Source organism: Pan paniscus, chromosome 9 (genome assembly GCF_029289425.2).
Source record: "Pan paniscus chromosome 9, NHGRI_mPanPan1-v2.0_pri, whole genome shotgun sequence".
Classification (NCBI taxonomy): domain Eukaryota; kingdom Metazoa; phylum Chordata; class Mammalia; order Primates; family Hominidae; genus Pan; species Pan paniscus.
In genome coordinates, this window is record NC_073258.2 from 65,930,730 (window position 1) to 65,950,955 (window position 20,226).

At 56.2% G+C, this 20,226-nt stretch overlaps 1 protein-coding gene across 27 annotated transcripts in view; it reads right to left on the reverse strand.

The window, feature by feature from the left end:
• The window catches only part of NRXN2 (neurexin 2), a 118,167-nt gene extending 100,426 nt beyond the window's left edge, over positions 1–17,741 (reverse strand). For 20 of the 27 annotated variants that reach the window (XM_055094465.2, XM_055094460.2, XM_055094459.2 and 17 more), the window contains exons 1-2: positions 17,518–17,671; positions 7,478–8,463 (exon numbers count right to left, since the gene is read on the reverse strand). In XM_055094465.2, coding sequence (XP_054950440.1) covers positions 7,478–8,207 — 730 coding nt within the window. In that variant the 5' untranslated portion in view covers positions 8,208–8,463; positions 17,518–17,671. Of the gene's footprint in view, positions 1–7,477; positions 8,464–17,517 lie in introns of all 27 variants that reach the window. The other 7 variants (XM_034932920.4, XM_034932924.4, XM_034932925.4 and 4 more) reach the window with 1 other exon arrangement.
• Positions 17,742–20,226: the final 2,485 nt, after the last annotated feature.

The following is a 20,226-nucleotide window of genomic DNA, read 5'->3' on the forward strand; positions in this document are numbered from 1 at the left end:
GGAGAAAGTTATTCTCATGTGGTGATCATGAAGACTAAATGGGATAAAACATCGAAGACACCCAGCAAATGCTCAATAGCTGCGAGTCCCCCCTCTCTCCTCCCCTGATCTTGCGATCCAATTCTCTGTGTTCCAATTGCTCCTTTGCTGGGTCTGCGGCCACTACTGCTCTTCCTCCTCCTCCCAGCTGTCTGCCCCTCTGAAGTCTTGTGCTCAATTTTCTTCACCTTCTCCTTGGCCACTTCATCTGATCTCAGAGCTTCAAATACTATCTCTACACACACACAGCTCCATCTGCAGCCCCAGCTTCAACTCAAAGCTCTGGTCTCACATTCCCAATCACCTGGAATGTCAAGAGGCACCACCACTTAACACAAGCATGATCTATTGTGCCAAGCCTGCTCCCCTTCCTGGCATTCCCCTCTCCTCTCACCCCTCCACCAAACTTCCAACCGTGCAGACCTGAAACTTCATCATCTCTGACCCCTCTCCTCCCACTCCACATCCAAGAGGAAGAATCCTACAGTTTCAGGCTCAGCAATGGCCTTCAATCACTGCCACCACAACTGCCACTACCCTTCCTTGCCACTCCCCAAGACAACCAAGGCTCAGGGCCTCAATATCTCTTGTGTGACCTATCTCCCAATTGATTTCTTCACTACATAACTCTATAATCCCTCTGCACTTCACTCCCAGCTCCCTAAGTACAGCACTTTTATATATATATATAAAATATATATAAAAATATATATAAAATATATATTATATATAATATATAATATATATTATATATAAAATATATAATATATTATATATTTTATATTTTATATATAATATATAATATATATTATATATTATATATAATATATATTATATATATAATTATACTTTAAGTTTTAGGGTACATGTGCACAATGTGCAGGTTAGTTACATATGTATACATGTGCCATGTTGGTGTGCTGCACCCAAATAACTCATCACTTACATTAGGTATATCTCCTAATGCTATCCCTCCCCACTCCCCCCACCCCACAACAGGCCCCGGTGTGTGATGTTCCCCTTCTTGTGTCCAAGTGTTCTCATTGTTCAATTCCCACCTATGAGTGAGAACATGCGGTGTTTGGTTTTTTGTCCTTGCGATAGTTTGCTGAGAATGATGGTTTCCAGCTTCATCCATGTCCCTACAAAGGACATGAACTCATCTTATCCATTTCCCTCCTCAAAATTCTTTTGTGGCTCCATTTGCCAATACACTGTACCCAGTTAGCATTCAATGTGAGTTAAATAATTTAAGCCAGATCATCAAGACCTGGCCTTAACCTGCTTCTCCTGCTTTAGGTTCTACTATTCTCCCTATACCCCTTGGTGCCCTCTACAGATATGATGTACATTTCCCTGTGTCCATGCCTCTGCTCATATCAGCTCCTTTGCTTCAAACGACTTCCCCCAACCAAGTTTATTAATCAATGTTCGAGGCCAATTGTAAACAGCATGCCTTTCATAAACCTATTACTGATCCCCTCAACTTGTAAACTCTCCCCTACACTTTGCTTGTAAGAGTAACTACCATTTACTCATCACTAATTTTATACAGCAGATGCTAATTTAATTCTTACAACAAACCTATGAGATAAGCATGTGTATCCCCATTTTTTTTTTTTTTTTTTGAGACAGAGTCTTGCTGTGTCAGCCAGGTTGGAGTGCAGTGGCGCAATCTCGGCTCACTGCGACCTCCACCTCCTGGGTTCAAGTGCCCAGCCATGTATCACCATTTTATACATAAAGAAAAATGGGTCGGGTGCGGTGGCTCACACCTGTAATCCCAGCACTTTGGGAGGCCAAGGTGGGTGGATCACGAGGTGGGTGGATCACGAGGTCAGGAGATCGAGACCATCCTGGCTAACATGGTGAAACCCCGTCTCTACTAAAAATACATTAGCCAGTGGTGGCGGGCGCCTGTAGTCCCAGCTACTCGGGAGGACGAGGCAGGAGAATGGCGTGAACCCGGGAGGCAGAGCTTGCAGTGAGGCAAGATCGCGCCACTGCACTCCAGCCTTGGAGACAGCGAGACTCCGTCTCAAAAAAAAAAAAAAGAAAGAAAAATGAGTCTAAAGGTTAGGTACTCACCTAATGTCATGGGCCTAGGGAGTAGAGAAGACAGATTTAAACCCAGACCAGAGCCACAGAAGTCTGTGGTTTAATCACTAAGCCACACTGCTTTACTGCATCTCTGGGCCACACACTATTGTGCTGTTTTTTTGCTACTATGTATTGAGCATTTTCTATGTACCAGGCACTGTTCTAAGCACTTTACATGAACTAGCTAATTTAATTTTCACAACAACTCTATAAAGTAGGTACCATTATTATCTTCATTTATAGATAAGGAAATGGGGGCAAAGAGAGTTTAAGTATAAAGTCACTGCCTGGGCAGTCTGGAGGCAGAATCTCTTAACAACACACTGGACAGCTTTTTTATCTGCTTCCTCAATTTAATAGTCAACTCCCAGACTGGGTGTGGTGGCTTACACCTGTAATCCCAACACTTTGGGAGGCCAAGGCAGGCGGATCACCTGAGGTCAGGAGTTCAAGACCAGCCTGACCAACATGGAGAAACCCCATCTCTACTAAAAATACAAAATTAGCCAGGCGTGGTGGTGCATGCCTATAATCCCAGCTACTCGAGAGGCTGAGGCAGGAGAATCACTTTGCTTGAACCCGGAAGGCAGAGGTTGTGGTGAGCCAAGATTGTGCCATTGCACTCCAGCCTGGGCAACAAGAGCGAAACTCCATCTCAAAAAAAAAAAAAAGTCAACTCCCAGAGCACAGAGTCATCTTATTCATCTCTGACCACACTGTAGCCCCCAACACACAGCCTAGCACAAAAGAGGCCTTGGTAACTACCTGTTGAATTAAATCACTATCACAAAACACATGAGACACGTGTGTCTACCTCCCTGCAAGCACACACATTATGACTAGTTTCCTATTTTTCTCCTGAGCAAATAGTATACACCTGACACTCTGTCCTAAACACCTGCATCATCACTCCACCTGAGGTCTCACACACATGCCTGCACATCCCTTCTTCTTTAATCCCTTTTTAGCCCCTTCTCCACACACACAGGTGACATGAGGAAGCACTGTCATGCAAACCATTGCAAGATCCCAGTCTACTCTATCCCAGCTTTGGCAGATAATCAGCAACGGTAGACAGACTCAGCCACTCCCACTGAGCTCTGTCTTCAATTACGTGTGGCCAGATCCCTGAGAGAGAGAGAGAAAATGCAAATTTCCTAGCATGGAGGTTCTCCGTCAATGAGTAAGCCCAGACCCTGGGAGAGCAGGAGGGATTCCAAAGGATACACAAATCCGTATGCACACCAAACATCTGAAGGCAGATTGAAAGATCTTGCATATAAAGCTAAAACCATTTTTCTAATGTATATTTTATTAACCACAATGGCAAATATAACATCAAAGTCATCTAAAAGCTTTTCCAAATTCACAGTGGCTTTGAGTCATTTATACTCACACTAAACAGATATAAAAATAATAACTGGAAGGGGTACTGTGAATTACTGACTTTTAAAAATGTCCTCAGTTGGCCAGGCGCAGTGGCTCACACCTGTAATCCCAGCACTTTGAGAGGCCAATGCGGGCGGATCACTTGAGGTCGGGAGTTCGAGACCAGCCTGACCAACATGGTGAAAACCCATCTCTACTAAAAATACAAAAATTAGCTGGACGTAGTGGCGGGCGCCTGTAATCCCAGCTACTCAGGAGGCTGAGGCAGGAGAATCGCTTGAGCCCGGGAGGTGGAGATTGCAGTGAGCTGAGATCGTGCCATCGCACTCCAGCCTAGGCACAGAGCGAGACTCCATCTCAAAAAAAAAAAAAAAAAAAAAGTCCTCAGTCTCAGAAAGAGTTGGGAACCATTCACAACAGATGATAAAGTGATTATAACTCCAAGGAAGCCTGGGGATTCTGACCCCTAGAGTTGTGTCAGAGAGCAGGAGCCAGGCCTGCTCCCCTTAAAGTCTTCCTTCCTCACCCCAATACCCAACCATGGGAGCCCATGCCTTTCCTCCTTGACTGGATGAGAAAGTACTCGAAGTATAATGAGCATAAGATATTATAAAAGCTACCTAGGAAATAAGGAACAAATAGAAGAAGAAATGAGGTTGCAGAGTGGGGAGAGAAAAGAAGGGAATCAGTAGGGTTATTGCTGTGCCTGTCATCTCCAGATGCAATCAGTGCCTACAACCCCCATGCCCACCCACAACATATATCTGAAAATATATACATACATGTTTTCATATGTACATACAGCTTTGCCTCAAGCCTTTATTCTCTCAATTACTTATTAATATCTCTCCATTCATTCCACAAATCTTTATCAAACACCCACTAAGTTCCTGGTACCAGATTAGGTGCTGGGAATACAGAAATGAATAAAGACACAACCCTCCCCCTTTACCACAAAGCACTGCTCTCTCAACAGATACCACACACACATCACACACACTCCACATATACACAAGCAACCCTGCCCCTACCAGCTGGCGCCCACCTTATATCTCACTTTCCCTTTTCTTCTTCCTTTTTTTTTTTTATTTTTTTTGAGATGGAGTCTCACTCTGTCACCCAGGCTGGAGTGCAGTGGTGCCATCTCAGCTCACTGCAACCTACACCTCCCAGGTTCAAGCAATTCTCCTGCCTCAGCTTCCCGAGCAGTGGGGATTACAAGTGCCCGCCACCATGCCTGGCTGATTTTTGTATTTTTAGTAGAGACGGGGTTTTACCATGTTGGCCAGGCTGGTCTCGAACTCCCGACCTCAAGTAATCTGCCCGCTTCGGCCCCCCAAAGTGCTGGGATTACAGGCGTGAGCCACTGCACCTGGCTCACGTTTCTTTTTCTTACATGACTCTCTCTCTCACACACACAGACACACACACACACTCACAGCTTCACCACAGCTGACACAAACATTCATCTGATACCAAGCCATATTATACACATAGCCATCCCTCTCACACAGTTACTCAAACACATCTTTGACACACAACCACACAACCCGTATTCAGAAGCATGCACTTGTTTGCCTCACTGGAAGCCTCTGGCCAATGAATCCTCTCAGGGAATGGATACAAAGGCTCTGGTTGACCAAGGTGCCTCTGGCTGCATTTTTCATACACCCAAGCCCAATTCAGCCACAGTGAGGCCAGGGACCGGTTACCCTAACCTCCCGTAGCTCGAGCTTTCCCTCCATCAAATCAGAGGATGATTCATCCTGTTTTCTTAGGCAGGCTTTGGGGGAAGGGTAGAGGAACCAGAGGATCAAATTAAGGTTCTGGAAAGAAAGAGTCCTCATGCAATCCGGCTGTCTTACTGAGGCCTCACGTTAAAACACAAGCACATGAGCAGACACCCTCACACTTGGGACCTACTCACTCTACTAGGCACTAGACTCCTATCTGCAAACACTGGTATTCAAACAGACCCATTCACACGTCAAATACACACTGCCAGACTCGCGGGCCTCTACACGCAGGCAAACACACACCGACACAGAATTTCACAGTTTAGGAAACACCTGAACTCCTTGGAGAAAGGGTGAGAAGGTGTCAGCTTAACTTAATACACAGTTCCTGATGACGTATCCCACAACCTTGTACCAATAACCCCAAGAAAACAATCCCCAGAACTTTTGGATGTATTCATCGACCACAACTACAGATACACAGGCAAACGACTCTCCCAAGTGCAGACTTCCCACACCCAGGGCCACACCTGCAGGCTGGACCCTCCCATGGCTGTCCACAGGCACACAGCCACAGGACACCTATCCCCAAAGCAGTGCCGGGCCACATTCATGTTGCTAGCGCACACGTGCACATGCACACGCTCCCTCAAAAGCCTCTGCCTCTGGGGGGACGGACACACACACACAACCGCTGAGTGGCCCACAGCTTCTAGAGGGACCAGGGGAGAGAACGTCAGGCCTGAGGCACACACGAGCTGGAAGAACAGGGACGAGGGGCGGGGAGAGACGCGCATGCGCCGCCCCCAGACCGATGGGGGAGCCCCTCCCCACGCCCAGCCAGACCCTAATGGAAGAGGCTCCTCCCAGTGCCTCCTCCCCTCAGCGCCCCCTGCCCCCCGACACCACAGCCCCGCCCCGGGCCGCTCAGCCCAGGACCCGCCCGCACTTCACCACTTCACGGTCTTGGCCAGACTCTCGGCCTCGGGCAGCGCGGGTGCTGGCCGGACCCCTCCCTCCGGTGAGCCTCTCTCCCAAGCGCCATTGCATAGTCAGCCCCACGGCCCAGGGTCCCACCTCGCCCTGTCCAGCCCAGCAATCTCCCATCAAACCCCACGCTCTCAGGGGTTCCACGCCCCGTCTGTCATCAAGAGAGACTATTGGCCATCTCTGACCCTCACCCAAACTGTCCACTCCTCGTCAAGAGCCTGAGAAGCCTCAGCCACCCTCTCCCTCGTTTTCCCTTTACTCTTCGGAGGCGCTCTGAGGATTTTGTGGTGAAAAAGAAGCACTCGCTTCCTGGCCACAGCCTCGCAATCCCCATTCTCCCTCGCCTGCGCTGGAATCGCCATCGTGCCCTTCTCACACTCAGCGTCCTCACGCCTAGGCCCTCATCCCTTAGTGCTTGTCCAGGCCGCACAGGCCGCACTTCCCGCCCTTGGCTCGCGGACCTTCAAAGACTGCGACCCACTGTCGACTACGCTCCCTGCCCGAAAGCCCCGCCACACGGCCTCGCCCCCTGTCTCGTAGGCCCTGCCCACACTGGCCTTTCCACACAGGCCCCACTCAGCCCCTCACCGTTTCACATGGGGCCCCGCCCCCTGTCTCATAGGCCCCGCCCACACTGGCCTTCCACACAGGCCCCACTCACAGCCCCTCACGGCCTCACACGAGGTCCCGCCCCCTGTCTCATAAGCCCCACCCACACTGGCCTTTCCACGCCAGCCCCACTCACCACCCCTCACGGCCTCATACGAGGCCCCGCCCTATGCACAAGCCCCACCCACTGTCCTTCAGGGGCCCCATGGTCCCCGCCCACTGCCTTTAATGGGCCCTGTCCACGCAGACCCCCACCCACAAGCCTTCACGAACGCCTCACAGACCCTCACCCACCAAGCCCACGGGGCTTCATGCACCCCACCCTCAGCAGCCCCTTCAGAACCTGACCACACAGGCGGCCCACAGGTCGCCTCAGGACTCACGCTGACCGCGCCCAAGCCGGCCCCGCCCACTCGCCCCGCCCACCGCCAACCCCACGCGCCCTCGCCCGGACACGCGTCCCCGCAGCCCTGGAGCGCTCGCACCCACTCACAAGCCCTCGCGCCCAGCCAGCCCCCGTGCCTCAGGAGCCCACACAGACTCCGACCCCCACGAAGCGCCCCAGGCCCTCACCCCCGCGCCCAGGCACCGGGCGGCCGCTCCCCGGGGCTCACCTTCGCTGCAGAACTTGCCGCCGAAGCCCGTGTGGCTGCAGTCGCAGCCCACCTCGCCGGGGGCCAGCACGGTGCAGAGGCCGCCGTTGGCGCAGGGGTTGCGCGCGGGCGCGCACAGCGGGTCGGCGGTGGCGCCGCGCAGGCCCTGGCTGCCCAGCAGCGCGGGGGGCCGCTCGCCCAGCTTCAGGTTGGCCAAGAGGCCGCGGAAGGGCGGCTCGTACTTGACGGTGCTCAGCGTAAGCGCCGAGAGGCGCACGTCGGGCGGGATGCCGCCCACGAACAGGTCGCTGGCCACCTGCATCTCGCGCCGCTTGGAGCGCACCTCGGCGGCGCGGGCCTCGCCGTCCACCGCCAGCGCCGTGCGGCGCGCGTCGCGGGTCAGCAGCACCATGTGCCAGCGGTCGTCGGCCACCGGCGTGTCCAGCTGCAGCGTGGCCGGCTCGGCGCACGAAAGCGTGAAGCGCAGCCGCAGGCGGCCGTCCACCAGCAGCAGCTCCAGGAAGTCGCAGTCGCCGCCGTCGTCCAGGTAGAGCAGCAGCGCGCGCGTGGCGTTGGTGCGCAGGCTGAAGCTGAGCTCGCCGCTGCTCGCCGCGCCCGCCCAGCGCGCGTAGCGAGCCCACTGCCCCGGGCCGCCGCCGAACTCCAGGCCGTCCGCGCGCGCCGCCAGCGCCAGCAGCAGCAGCAACAGCAGCGGCGGCGGTGTCGGCCGCCACCGGCTCCCGGACGCCATGCCTCCGGCGGCCTCGGCCCCGGCCCCGGCCCCGCCCGGCCCCCGGCCCCCGCTCAGGCTTCAGAGCCGCGGGCGCATGGGGCGGGAGGGGGCCGGGCGCTCCCCGCGCCGAGCGGGGCTCCCTTGCAGGCTCACAGTGCCATGGGCCCGGCCGCGGGGCGAGGCGCGCAGAAGCCCAGATGCCGGCTTCCCTCAGGCGGCGGCGGCGGCGCCCCTCCCCCGCCGCGGGCTCCGACAGAAGAGCAGGGAGGGATGCCTGCGGGAGAACAGAGAGGAAAGGGTTAATGAGAAGAGAGAGGAAAGGTCCAACGAGAGGGGCCGTCGGTGCCGGGCTCCCCACGCATATCAGCAGGCACCAGACTGTTTCCCTGCAGAACTTAGGCCCTGACCTGCAGAGGGTCCCGAGGCAAGAGACACGGATTCCGGGGGCCAGCACTTAGGAGAGATGGCACGCACTAAGGGCAGCATTGGTTTGAGATGTGGACAGGGAGAGGTGACACGTTCGAGCCTGGTAGGAGCCCAACCCATCAGCCCGCTCCCTCACCCTCTCAAAGGACCCCAGTGTCAGGAAGGACCAAGGCCAGCTCCTTGAGCGAGGCCTGGGAACTCTCCTCCGCCTGGTGACCCCAGCCCCTTCTCTGAACCGCCCAGCCTCTGCCTGGCTCCCACCTCCAGCCACTGTTCCTCTCATCAGCTCTTGATACTGGATAATGAAGTTGCTAAATAATTCATTGGGATTAATTAAATGCCAATTCGTCAATGGTATCACAGGGTAACCAGACTGGGAAGGGGGCAAGGGAGAGAAGCCAGCCAGGACTCAGATATCCAGGCCCCAAGCCCTCTCCATCCAAGCAGGGACTCAGGCATCCAATTCTGTGTCTCCAGTTCCCCCGACACCACGCTCACCCCTTCCCAGGCCCCAGCCTCACTGCTTACCAACCCAGGTCCTTTCCGAAGCTAAATGTCTGTCATCCTCAACTTCCAGCTCTCAGTGCTCAGCCTCAGGACTGGCCCCACTACCTGGGCTCTCTTCACCCCTCAGTTCCCTCTGCCCACCCCCCACCCAAGATTGGGGGAGCCACCAGGAGGCAGGCAGGCTCATTTGCATAAAATTGCCTTTCTGAAATGATTACCCTTGTAACGGGCTGTCAGAGAGCAATTTATACCCCACGCCGGGGAGGGGAATTTGCATCTCGTTAAACTCCAAGTCGTAATTATTTATATCCAACAACCCTCCTGAATATTGCATTGATTTTATTTTGGGGAGGGAGGGAGAGAAGGAGGTGGGGAGAAGCCTGGGAGAGAAGCAGGGAGGGGCTAGAGTTTAGGAAGAGACAGGGAAAGACTGAAGCAAGAGGGGAGAGAAAGAGGAAGGAGAGGAAGCGCCTGGAAAGTAACAGAGATGGAAGAGTAATGGAGGAGAAAGGTGGCCTAGTGGGGAGAAATGAAAGAAAAGACAGAGAAAATTAAATTCCAAATCCAAACAGCATTTGTCAGAGCCCTGGGTGCTGGGCATTTTTACAAATGTCATTTTACTTAATCACTCTGAGAAGTCCCATTATTCTCATTAACCACTGGGGAAACCCAGGTAAAGGGATCTGGGGACTTGCCCAAGGTCACACGGCCAGTCAGCGGGGAACTGAGACTCAGATCCAAGTCTGCTCGACTGCAGCATCCCCAGGAAATAGACAAGCACAGGATAGCCACAGGTGTAGCTCAGTGAGGTGAGAACCAGAAGATAAGGAGAGGGCTGACTTCGGGAGGGGAAGGCTGCAGAGGTGCAGTGAGGAGCTGAAGAGCTATGTGGGAGGAAACGAGGGACCCCCTAAAAAACCATAGTGAGGGGGCGTCTGGAGAGTGACACGTGTGCAGAGGAAGATGGGGCAGAAAAGGCCTCAGAAGGTAGTCGGGAGCGTTGGGGGAGCCATCTCCAAGAGGCCGGTAAAGCTCAGCCCTCGGGTCCTGCCATCCAGCTCCTGACTGCTGCCCTCCCAATCCTACAAGGCTCCAATGGGGACATGAATGTCCTGCCCCAACACCCCTCCAAGGACTGCCTCTGCCCGGGCAGTGGGGAGGAGATCCAGGCAAGCAACCCCCACTCCTTACAAACATTGTCGGGTTATATATAGCCTTGCCACTGCCTCTCCTCATTGGGTAATGGAGATAATTAACATGTGCGGGCTAATTAGCCAATCAAATTAAATGCAGCACCTGCTCCCAGCCTGATTGACGCCCTCACCCCCCCACACACAAGCATCCCCAGCCCAGGGCAGGGAAGGGGGCTCCTCAGGCATGGGGGGAGGGAAAGGTCTAAGCTTTCCCTCTTTTCCAGAAGCGGTAGCCAAAGACCCTCAGCAAAGGGACAACCCTGTGGCCAGAAGAGTGACCAGCGTCCCTTCCTCCTTCCCTGCTAGGGTCTCCATCTCAGTCTGGCCTGGCCTAGCCTCTGTCTGCTGCTCTCCCAGCACCCACCCCCACCTCCGGACACTATTTTGGGGAGGGAATTAATTAGCTATCGATTTCCGCTGGCGGAGGGAAAAGGATTTCGTGCTGCTGTCCAGTCATCCCCAAGCTCAGAACAGGAGGGACTGTTTCCCCCGCCCCACCCCCATCCCAGTCCCCCTGCCATGGCCACATCCACCACCCTTTAGGGAGATGGCAGACGGGTTCTGTGGGAAAGGCGAGGGGCAGGAAGTTGGGGGAGGACAGATAGAGTGAAAGATGGTAGGGAGGCTGCCAGAGGCTGGAAGGCAGACGCCTGGGTCCTGAGAGCCAAAGGGAATGTTATCTGGGTGGAGGGGCAGGGGGGCGAAGCGGCTGAGAGTCCAGGAGGTGGAGGTTCTACTGGTCCGTGTGGAGGGAGAGTGGGAGGGGTGCCGTGCAGGCAGGCTTCTGTGAGCCGGTTCAGGGGCAGAGGCTGGGCTTATGTGGTGCCTCCAGGGAGGGTCGGAAGCAGGGTCTGGGCCTGCAGCCCCTCAAGGCTCATTACTCATTCTTCCCGCAGCCCACAGCTCTGCAGCAGAGGCCAGCCAGGCCGCTGGGGGCACAGGGACTGCGGAGCTAACCAGGAGGAAGCCCCAGCACTCCCTGAGTCCTCTCTCCCCCGGGATCCACAGACCCTTGGGGCAGCTTCATGCTTGCCAGGTAGAGATGGTCCCAGGAGGAGTGAGCCAGCGGACACCTGGGTCCTTTCCATTCCCCCACCCAGTCAGTGTCCAGGAAACTTGCTGCTCTTCCCCTCGCCTTTCCCCTCCCTGCGCCTCTCCCACCCAGGCCTAGGCTGCTGCCGACCCAGCCTCCAACCCACCCTTCTCCCAGAACACAGGGGGCTCCTGCTACCCTGGGATGCTCCATCCTTCCTGAGCTCCTGGAACTTAGCAGCAACCCTTTCTCCAGAGGTCTCCCCACAGGCCAGGGTAATTGCCTCACACGACCACATCAAGTAAACGGTGTCCCCTGGAGTTGTACAAGGCAACAGCTCCTCCCCAGGTTTATGCAGTGCAGAGGAAGCCGCCTTGCACCCACAGCGTCCAAGTACTGCCCCCGCAAGGCCCACTTTTCTTCTTCCATTGCCCACTGCCAGTGCAGGGACACTGCCAGGGTGACCCTGGGGTACCTGTCTGCTCACTGACGTCAGTGCAGTGCACACTGCCACCCACTGCTGGCCCAGAGCCGCCACACCTCTGGGGAGCTGACCTCCTGAGTAATCCTGGGGTTCTGTACCCAGTCAGCTCCCTAGTGCCTCCCACCCTGCCCCTACCCACAGATAGACTCAGCAGCCTTGGGCCAGTGGTGCCCAGAGCTGGAGTGGGGGGGGCAGGGCGTGGCTAGGCTGCCCTCAGGACTTCTGCTGACTCTCCCCAACATTACCCTCTCCCGATAACTCAACATTACCCTCTCCCGATAACTCTTCCTGGGTCCTCCTAGGCCAAAGCCTCCTCCTCATCTTCCCACGGCGAGGCCAGTGCCACTGAAGCCTCTGGGCTGCAAGCTTTGGGCTCCATCTGCATCAGACACCAGGCTGGACCCCATGTGCGCTGTCTTAGTCAATCCTTCGGCTTCTAGGAGGTCATTTTGTCACTCAGGCTTACAGACCAGGAAGCCGAGCTTAGAACGATGAATTCACTTGCCCAAGGCCACAGTCCAGGTAAAGGGTGTGAGGGCTCCAAGGCATTTCTTTTGCCCCTGTGTCTGGGGCTCAGAGCCCACCCTCCTCTGATCTGGCCTTCACAGGGGACATGGCTCTCTCAGGTGCCCCACTCTAAAGCCCACTCCTGGGACTGGGAGACAGAGACCTCAGAGCTCATGGGGTTCATCTTTTCTTTTTTTCCTGATGTGGAAACTGAGTCCCAGGGAGGGGCAGTGAGCTGGCCTGGGATCACACAGAAAAGCAAGACTAGAACCAAAGTCGCTGGCCTTCCCTTCCAGACATTTCCCCTTGCACTTGCTGACCTAGACCTGGGCCCTCCAACCTGACCAAAGGCCTCAGCCCTACACCATCAGGGGCAAGTATGCAAATGGTGATCCATGCCCACACAAGCAGAGCCCCTGGCCAGGGGCCCTCTCCCCGCATCCACACAGCCCCCTCTCTGTCAATGCCCACACACACAAACACACGCCCATACACACACCTCCAGCCATGGGGATGCCGGCCTCCCTCTGGCTCTCCTCTCCTCACGCCAGCATCCTCTCATGCCAGCTGGGAGTGAGACAGCAGGGGCCTCCTCCAGGCGCCAGGGAGGAAGAGCTGGGTTTACACACATTCTGGTGGCCCCAGAAGGCAGCCTGTGGACAGGTGGGAGAAGTGCGTGCTATGGGGGGAGATTCTGGCTCAGGCTAAAGAGAAACTTGCTGGCTGGCAATCTAAAGCATCCAACAGTGGAGTAGGCTGCCTCGGGGGGTGGTGAGTTCCCCGTCTGTGGGGGTGTTCGATGTGAGACCGGATGACTGCTGCTCAGAGAGGCTCGGTGTGGGGGAGGCTCTTGAATCATATGGAAGAGGACAGCAGACTGCTTGACCCCTGAGGTCCTTTTCAGGTGCAGAATGTTTTTTGGAGGGTCCCCTTTCCCCCCTGAAATTCCAGGCAAGATTGGCAGACGGTGAACAGTTCCTACCTCCCCTTCCTTCCAGCCGTGATGATCTGGCAGAAAAAAGGGAAGACCCCATGCCTTTCCACACCCAGCCACAACCTCAGCAGCAGCAAAAACAAGACAGCACAGTGGTTAGAGGCACTGGCTCCGAAGCCTGGGTTCAAATGCCAGCTCTACCCCTATCCAGCTGTGTGACCTTTGGTAAGTTACTCAGCCTCTCTGTGCTTCACTTTCTTTATGTATAAAATAGAGATAATAATAGTGTTGTCAAAATTAGAATTAACATACATAAAGCTCCTAGGACACTGCCTGGCATAGACTAACGTGTGAAAAAAAAGTGTGTCGTATTAATGATTGTTTTAAAACTTCTCATCTCGGCCTTTTACAGTTTGCAGTACTGAGTGCCTAGTGTTTCCTCTGATCCAAACCAGGGCTTGGTGAGAAAAGTAAGCAAGACAAGTATTATCACTGCCCCTTTTACAGATGAGGAAATAGATACTCAAAGGGGAGAAGGGAACCACCCAAGGTCCCACAAATCATAAATGGCAGAGCTGGGATTCAGATTTGGTTCTGTCTAATCCCTATCCCTCGTGTCCTCCTCAACTTTGCTGGTCAATTGTCCTGACTCAGAGGGCAGTAGAAGGAACAAACAGGTCTAAAGATAAGTCGGAGTCCCATGCCAGGGTGGGCTGGGCATGAGTGGCCATGTCCGCAGGTCGCCAAGCAGCTCTCTGTGTCATGGAGAGAAGCATGGAGCGGGCTGGGCCCAGGAGCTGGTAGCTCGGGGTGCACAGGATGAGGCTGCTGCCGCCTCATGGAGCTGGGGAAGCGGGTGGGCTGGGGACAGAGGTGCAATGGAATGACTTGGTGGAGTGGGGGCCGGAGGACAGGTGCATGGGAGCATGGAGGTAGGTGGTGGGAGGGATGAGCACCAAGCTTACCTATGCTGTGCACAGCTGGGGCACAGCAGCCTGGGCGGGTGCACCCCAGTGATGCAGAGGGGGACAGATGGCTTCCAGGGGCGGCCTTGTGAGTAAGCATGAGGTGCCTGGGAATGTTCCTAAAGGTATCTATGACAGGTGTGTGTGCGTGTGTGTGCGTGCAGGGAAGGTTATGATAATGACAATAAAAATAGCTACCATTTACGGGGACCTTCTATGTGTCTTACAAATACATCAAAGTAAGGTTTACAGAGTGCTTCGCACAGGGCCAGGCACACAGTAGGTACACAATAAACATGCTTGTTACTACTATCATTGCCATCATTGTCCTCTCAGTGAGTCCTCATAACATCCCACTAGGTAGGGATGAGGATCCCATTTCACAGGTGAGGAAACTGAGGCTCACTGAGGAGCACAGCAGAGTCCCACCTTCACCCTCACCCCACCATGCCAAACAGTGGTGGTGGCAGTGGGGAAGCAGCTTCGTAAATAACAAGGTGCCACACACATCCTTGAAAGTGTGCACCAGACTATTTGTTGAATGAGTCTCCGAGAGCCCACAGGCCCATCAGTGTGGAAGGGGCAGGGGCGAGGGAGCTGCACCAACAGATGGAGCAGCAAGGTGGGTGGCGTGTGAGGACACACAATCGGGGCATCCCCGTGGGGGCTGGGCTTGGGAGCTGCGAATGAAAGGACAGTGTCTCCAGTGCACAGGCAGGTGTAGGGGCCCTTGTGCCTGAGGATTAATGCGGGGGGTGGGGCCACTTAGAAATAGGAAGGCTCCCAGGGAAACCAGGTGTAGGTGGGGGCTGGACTCCACTGGGAAGGGTCGTGGTTGTGGCCAGGAGGGGTAGGAGGCCCTGCGCCGAAGGTACAAAGATAAGTGAGTGAGAGAGAGAGAAAGTAGAAGAGAGGTTTAGGGGGTGAGTCACAGCATTAAGTGTGTTAGCAAACATGTGCTGGTGTGCACACACACGTGCACACACACAAAGGCCTGGGGCAAGGTGTTCAGCACCCAGACAGACATGCACATGGTACTTCAGGATGAGCTTGCTGGGGGGCAGGGACTGGTGTGTCTGGGAGGGTGTGCACACATGCTGTGTAGACCTGGGAGGGATGGGGTGTCTGGAAGGAGAGGGTGTGTTGCAAGGACTGAAGGTGTATGAGGAAGAAGCACAGGTGTGCCTGCGATGGCTGTGAGCCTGGGGAGGTGAGTGGTTGGATGGGGGCTGTGTGCATCCAAGGGTGAGGGCTGGCAGTGCTGCGCTGGGGGCTCTGGGGGCACGTAGTGGCCGTGTGTGTGTTGTGTACATGGCAGCAAGGCGCCTGGGGGAGGTCTCAAGGAGGCAGGCATGAGGTGGCAGCCTCTCTGGGTGGGGAGTGTGGGCTGTATGCTGCCAGGAGGTGTATTGTGTATGCAGGTGTGTGTGCCTGTGTAGGTGTGTGTCTGGGTGGGTGCCACCGAGTGCGTGTATCATTGTCAGAGTGTCTGTGTCACTGGCAAGGGTAAGCGGGAGGGAGCAGCTGGACCTGGGTAGTGACTGAGCCTGGAAGGAAAGAGGGGTCCCCACCAGCCACTCGCGCACCCAGCCCCTCCTCTCAGAACTCCACTGTCATATGGATTCAGCCCAGGCCTGGGCTGGAAAGAACTGCCCGGCAGCCGTGGCTGGTTGGTCCATCCCGCCCACCCCTGGGGATCTGAGGATAGGATGGGTCTGAGAACACTTCCTCTAGCATGAATGAAGAGCCCCCAGCCAGACCCTTCTCCCGTCTCCCAAAAGATCCAGCCACACCTCAGATGCCAGCATCCCTGGAGCCATCCCTGGAAGCAAGAGGAGGTAGGGACTGAGGGGCTGAAGCACCCACAAAACAGAAGGCCTCACAGTTAGCAGACTGCAGACCTCCCTCCCCTTCTCCTTCCCTCTCCCTTCTTTCTTTCTCCTTCTCTGGCAGAAGACAGAGAAAGTAAGACCCTAATGTCCACCCTCCTCCAAAAGGAACACCCAGACACTGGGAAGGTAGACAACAGGGAAGGATAAGAATGAATGGAAGAGGAGAGACGCCCACCCGCCAACACATAAAAAAACAGGGCTATCTGGAAGCCCCCAGGGCAGCCAAGGGACTGGGGACCCAAGACCCACTCCCTAAAAATCTATTTCATTATTCCAGGTGGACAGCCTCCTCCTTCACCTCCAGACACCAAGAAAAAGCCCCTCCCAGCCCTTGCTAGCTCAATGAGGCATCGAATGCCCTCTCCCAAGATTCAGGAGGGGGGTGAGAGTAAAGGAGACAACAGCACCCCAAAGCCAATTGTGCCCCAAAAGCCCATCAAGGGTTCAAGGGCTCATACCCCAACCCAAAGACCCCAGGGAAGATTGCTGCTTCAGCTGGGGTAGGAGGCTGGGACATGAGAAATGGTCCCTTCCTCTTTAGGGGTGGGGGAGCAAGCCAAGGGCCCTGCAGCTTCCTCTCCCCCTGCAGCACTCTCTGACCAGAACCCTGTCACCGCCCCCAGCGCATTCCCACCCCAGCAAAGCCCCCTCCTACTGATTTCCCAGTCTCCCTGTCTCATCACCCCCAGCCTTCCCCCGCAAGCTTCCGCTCCTCTCCCTCAGACCCCATCTTTCCCAGCTCTCCACCAGCACAGACCCATCTCTGCCTGGAGCACCTTGGCACATTCCCCTCTCTGCCTGGAGCACCTTGGCACATTCCCCTCTGCTCTCTCCCAATAACCTCTTCTCCCCTTGGCTCCCATCCCCCAGGAAAGCCTGGTCCTCAGTGGGTCCCCTCAGGACGAAGCCCTTGGCCTGGCCCCTTTCCTTCCCTCTCCACTTCTCTCTCTTCTCCAGCCCCCTCTCCTCTCCTCCCACGAAGCCCAGTTTCTCGCTGATTAGACCCTCCAGAACACAACAGCTCCTCTGGCCCGGCGCTGCTTCAAGCCTCTGGGGCTAGCACAGACTGGGGAACCCCCTTTAAGAACCCCCTCTCAGTCCTCTGGATGCCCCTCCTCTCTCCATCCCTTCCCCCAAAGACCCTTCCTCCCACCCCTCCCCATTCTCCTCAGCTCTCAGGGCCAGTGCCCCTTCCACAGGAGCCTCCGACCCCCAAGCCCCCAGCGGCTTTGCCTCCTCGCTGTCACCGGGCCAGCCCTCTCAGCGCGGCGCCCCCGCCCCCCAATTCATCCGTCCTGCCTCCCTCGCCCCCTCCGATCCGCTCCCCTCCCCCATCGGCTCCCGCCCCCCGCCCGTCTCCGCCGCAGCGGCCCCCCCCCCATTTTACCTGGTTCTCGGGGCGCCAGAAGCTGGAGGGTGGGTAGCAGAGCTACAGGGCCGCCCCGTCTCCGACGGGTGGCAGAGCCAGGGCTAGCGGTGTCTGCCGCCTCGCGCCTCTCTCCCTCCCCGCCGCGTCCCCGCCCGCCCGCCCCGCCGCGGTGCCTCTCCGAGGAGGATGCTCCGCGAGTCAGGGCGGCTGCTCCCGCCGCCGCATCCCTGCAACACCGACTGACGGCAGCATCAGCACCAGTGCCCGCCCCCGAGACGCGCGCATTGGACCACGCTGCGCTGACGGGCGAGCAGCGCAGCCAATGCAAGGGCTCAGAAGCCGCCAGTCCAGCGGCTCCACAGGCCCACTCCCTCCCTCGCGCGGGACCCAGGCGTCCCGGCCCCACGGCACCCGCGCTCCTCCCAGCCTCTCGAGGTTCTCGGGCGCCCGGGCCCCCAACCAGGCGGGCCCCAAACCCGGCCTCAGTGTCTTTTCCGGGAACCCAAGCACTCTCACCCCTCGCCCCTCGCCCCTTAGTTCGGGGCCTTGGGTCCCGCACCCTCCCCCCACGGCCAGAAGGTCTTCGCGCAGCGCGGGGCTGGGACAAGCCGAAGGAGAGGCTGTGGACCCCGACTTGGGACGCCGCGGGAGCAGGGCTGATGCGGGGCCTGGGCCGCAGCGCCCTCTGCTGGCTACGCCCAGGGGTGGGCCCGGGCTTCGAGGAGCCTAGAGAAGGGGGACTCGGTGGGTCCATGGCTGCTGGGGGCTTTTTCCAGTCGGTAGCCTGGCCCCCACCTCCCACCGTCCGGAGGGCCCCTGGCTTGGAGCCCCCAGAACTGAAGAGGAAGGGGCTTTGCTGGGATAAAGACGGAGGCGGTGGGGGAAGGAAAGGCAGAGATGGGGGCGGGGTAGACCTAGGAACTTGGGGGTTTCCCAGTCCTGCCTCATGGGAATCCCAGAGTTTGAGGCCAAACTCTCAGTTCTGCCTGGAACCCTGGACCGAGGTACGAGTAGGTGTGGGGGCAGGGTTGCGCCTGCACATGCCTGGTGACTGAGGGCACCTGGCAGCAGCCCCCTTCTCTGTTCTCCTCCTCCCATCCATGAGTTTCAGTTAGAGTGGTGCTGGGGGGCGCAGGTCTCTCCTGTAAGGGTACATGCGTCACTGTGCATGTGTATGAATGTGGGGGACTGGGGGACACCCTTCACTCACTCCGCCAATAAAAGTGTACACACACTGGCACCTAGTGTGTATACCCCGAGGTTGGTCACTGGGCTGCTGAATGAGACAGTGAGAGACAGAGTGTGTGTGTGTATGTGTGCCAGACCATTCTGCCAGCTCACTCCAGGACCCTGGTTTCTGTTGCAGGGTCTGTGATCTGCACAGCTGGTGGTAGTTGGCACTTCCTTAGCCAGAGGCAACATGCAAGAACACTTACATTCAACCACCAATGCATGCACATTGGGGCACTCACAGCCATGCACACATATCTGTGAACACTGGGCATTCCCAGAGACACATAAGAACACCTGCAGAAATGCCCCACCATGGTAACACACCCACAGGAAGCATATACTGCGCAAGAACACACACACTTGTGCACACAGGTACCTACACCAGGCAATTAATGCATGCCCAGAACAGGTGCACCCAGGGGACCTGCCCACAGTCATCCTGGACCCCTGCCCAGGCACTTCAAAGAGAGTGGTCAATTACTGAGTGGCTTAACGCGGACACCAACCCCCCCGGAGGGAAACTCCTTCCCCAGCCTGTGAAGGGGTAAGAGGGGGACCCAGGCTGCAAGGAGTTTTTCCTAGGAGTCGAGAAGGGTGATCCCTAAGCCAGGTCCCAGACTTAGGGCCCACTCTGACCTTGGAGAGACCCCCAGGGCATCCCCACCAAAGCCAATGAAGGAGCCAGAGAATGGAACTGCTGAGTCAGGGCCTATGAATGCGAAATTGCCTCGCTGACCCCACAGCCCACTTTCCTGCCCATCCCCCACTGTTCCTCTTCCTGCAGCCTCCTCACACTCACACACACACACACACACACCCCTTGTCCATCCAGGCATCAGGGCATAGACAGACAGGTGCAATGGCTCACAGAGACAGACTCAGACCCTTACAGAGGAGCCTGGGCAGGAAGGGAGGTAAGTATGAGCACTTGTCTCCTTTCCCCACCCCCAGCTTTGCCCATCAAGAGCAGAAAAGGTCACCGGGCAGCTGCTGCACCTCCCTGTCCCTCCCACCTACAGGGACATCTCTCCTCTCTGCAAGGTCCAAGGTTCAGATTGCCTAAGCATTTGGGACCTGCCACTTCAAGACACACCCCACACACACACACACCACACACAGGTACCCACCCAATGTGGACAGTTGAGTGATGTGCTGAGCACATGCCCTTCTCCCATGTGCAAAGGCCAGTGGGGACACATGGGGGAGGGGAAACACAGCAGATACAGCATGCATGTCCATGCACACACATGCACACAGGCGCATACAATGTGAAGCTCAGACACCAAATTCAGACACATGCAACCATGAAGACCGCTACTTGTCACATCCCGGGCAGGCAGACCTGGACACACATATGCATGTGTGCACACACACACACACACACACACCAGGAAGAGGCCAGACTGGAACTGGAGGGTAGTGAGGAGAGGAGCCAAGAGGAACCGACTGGGCTGCAGGGATGGAGGCAGCACAGGAGGCAGGCGGCACAGGAGC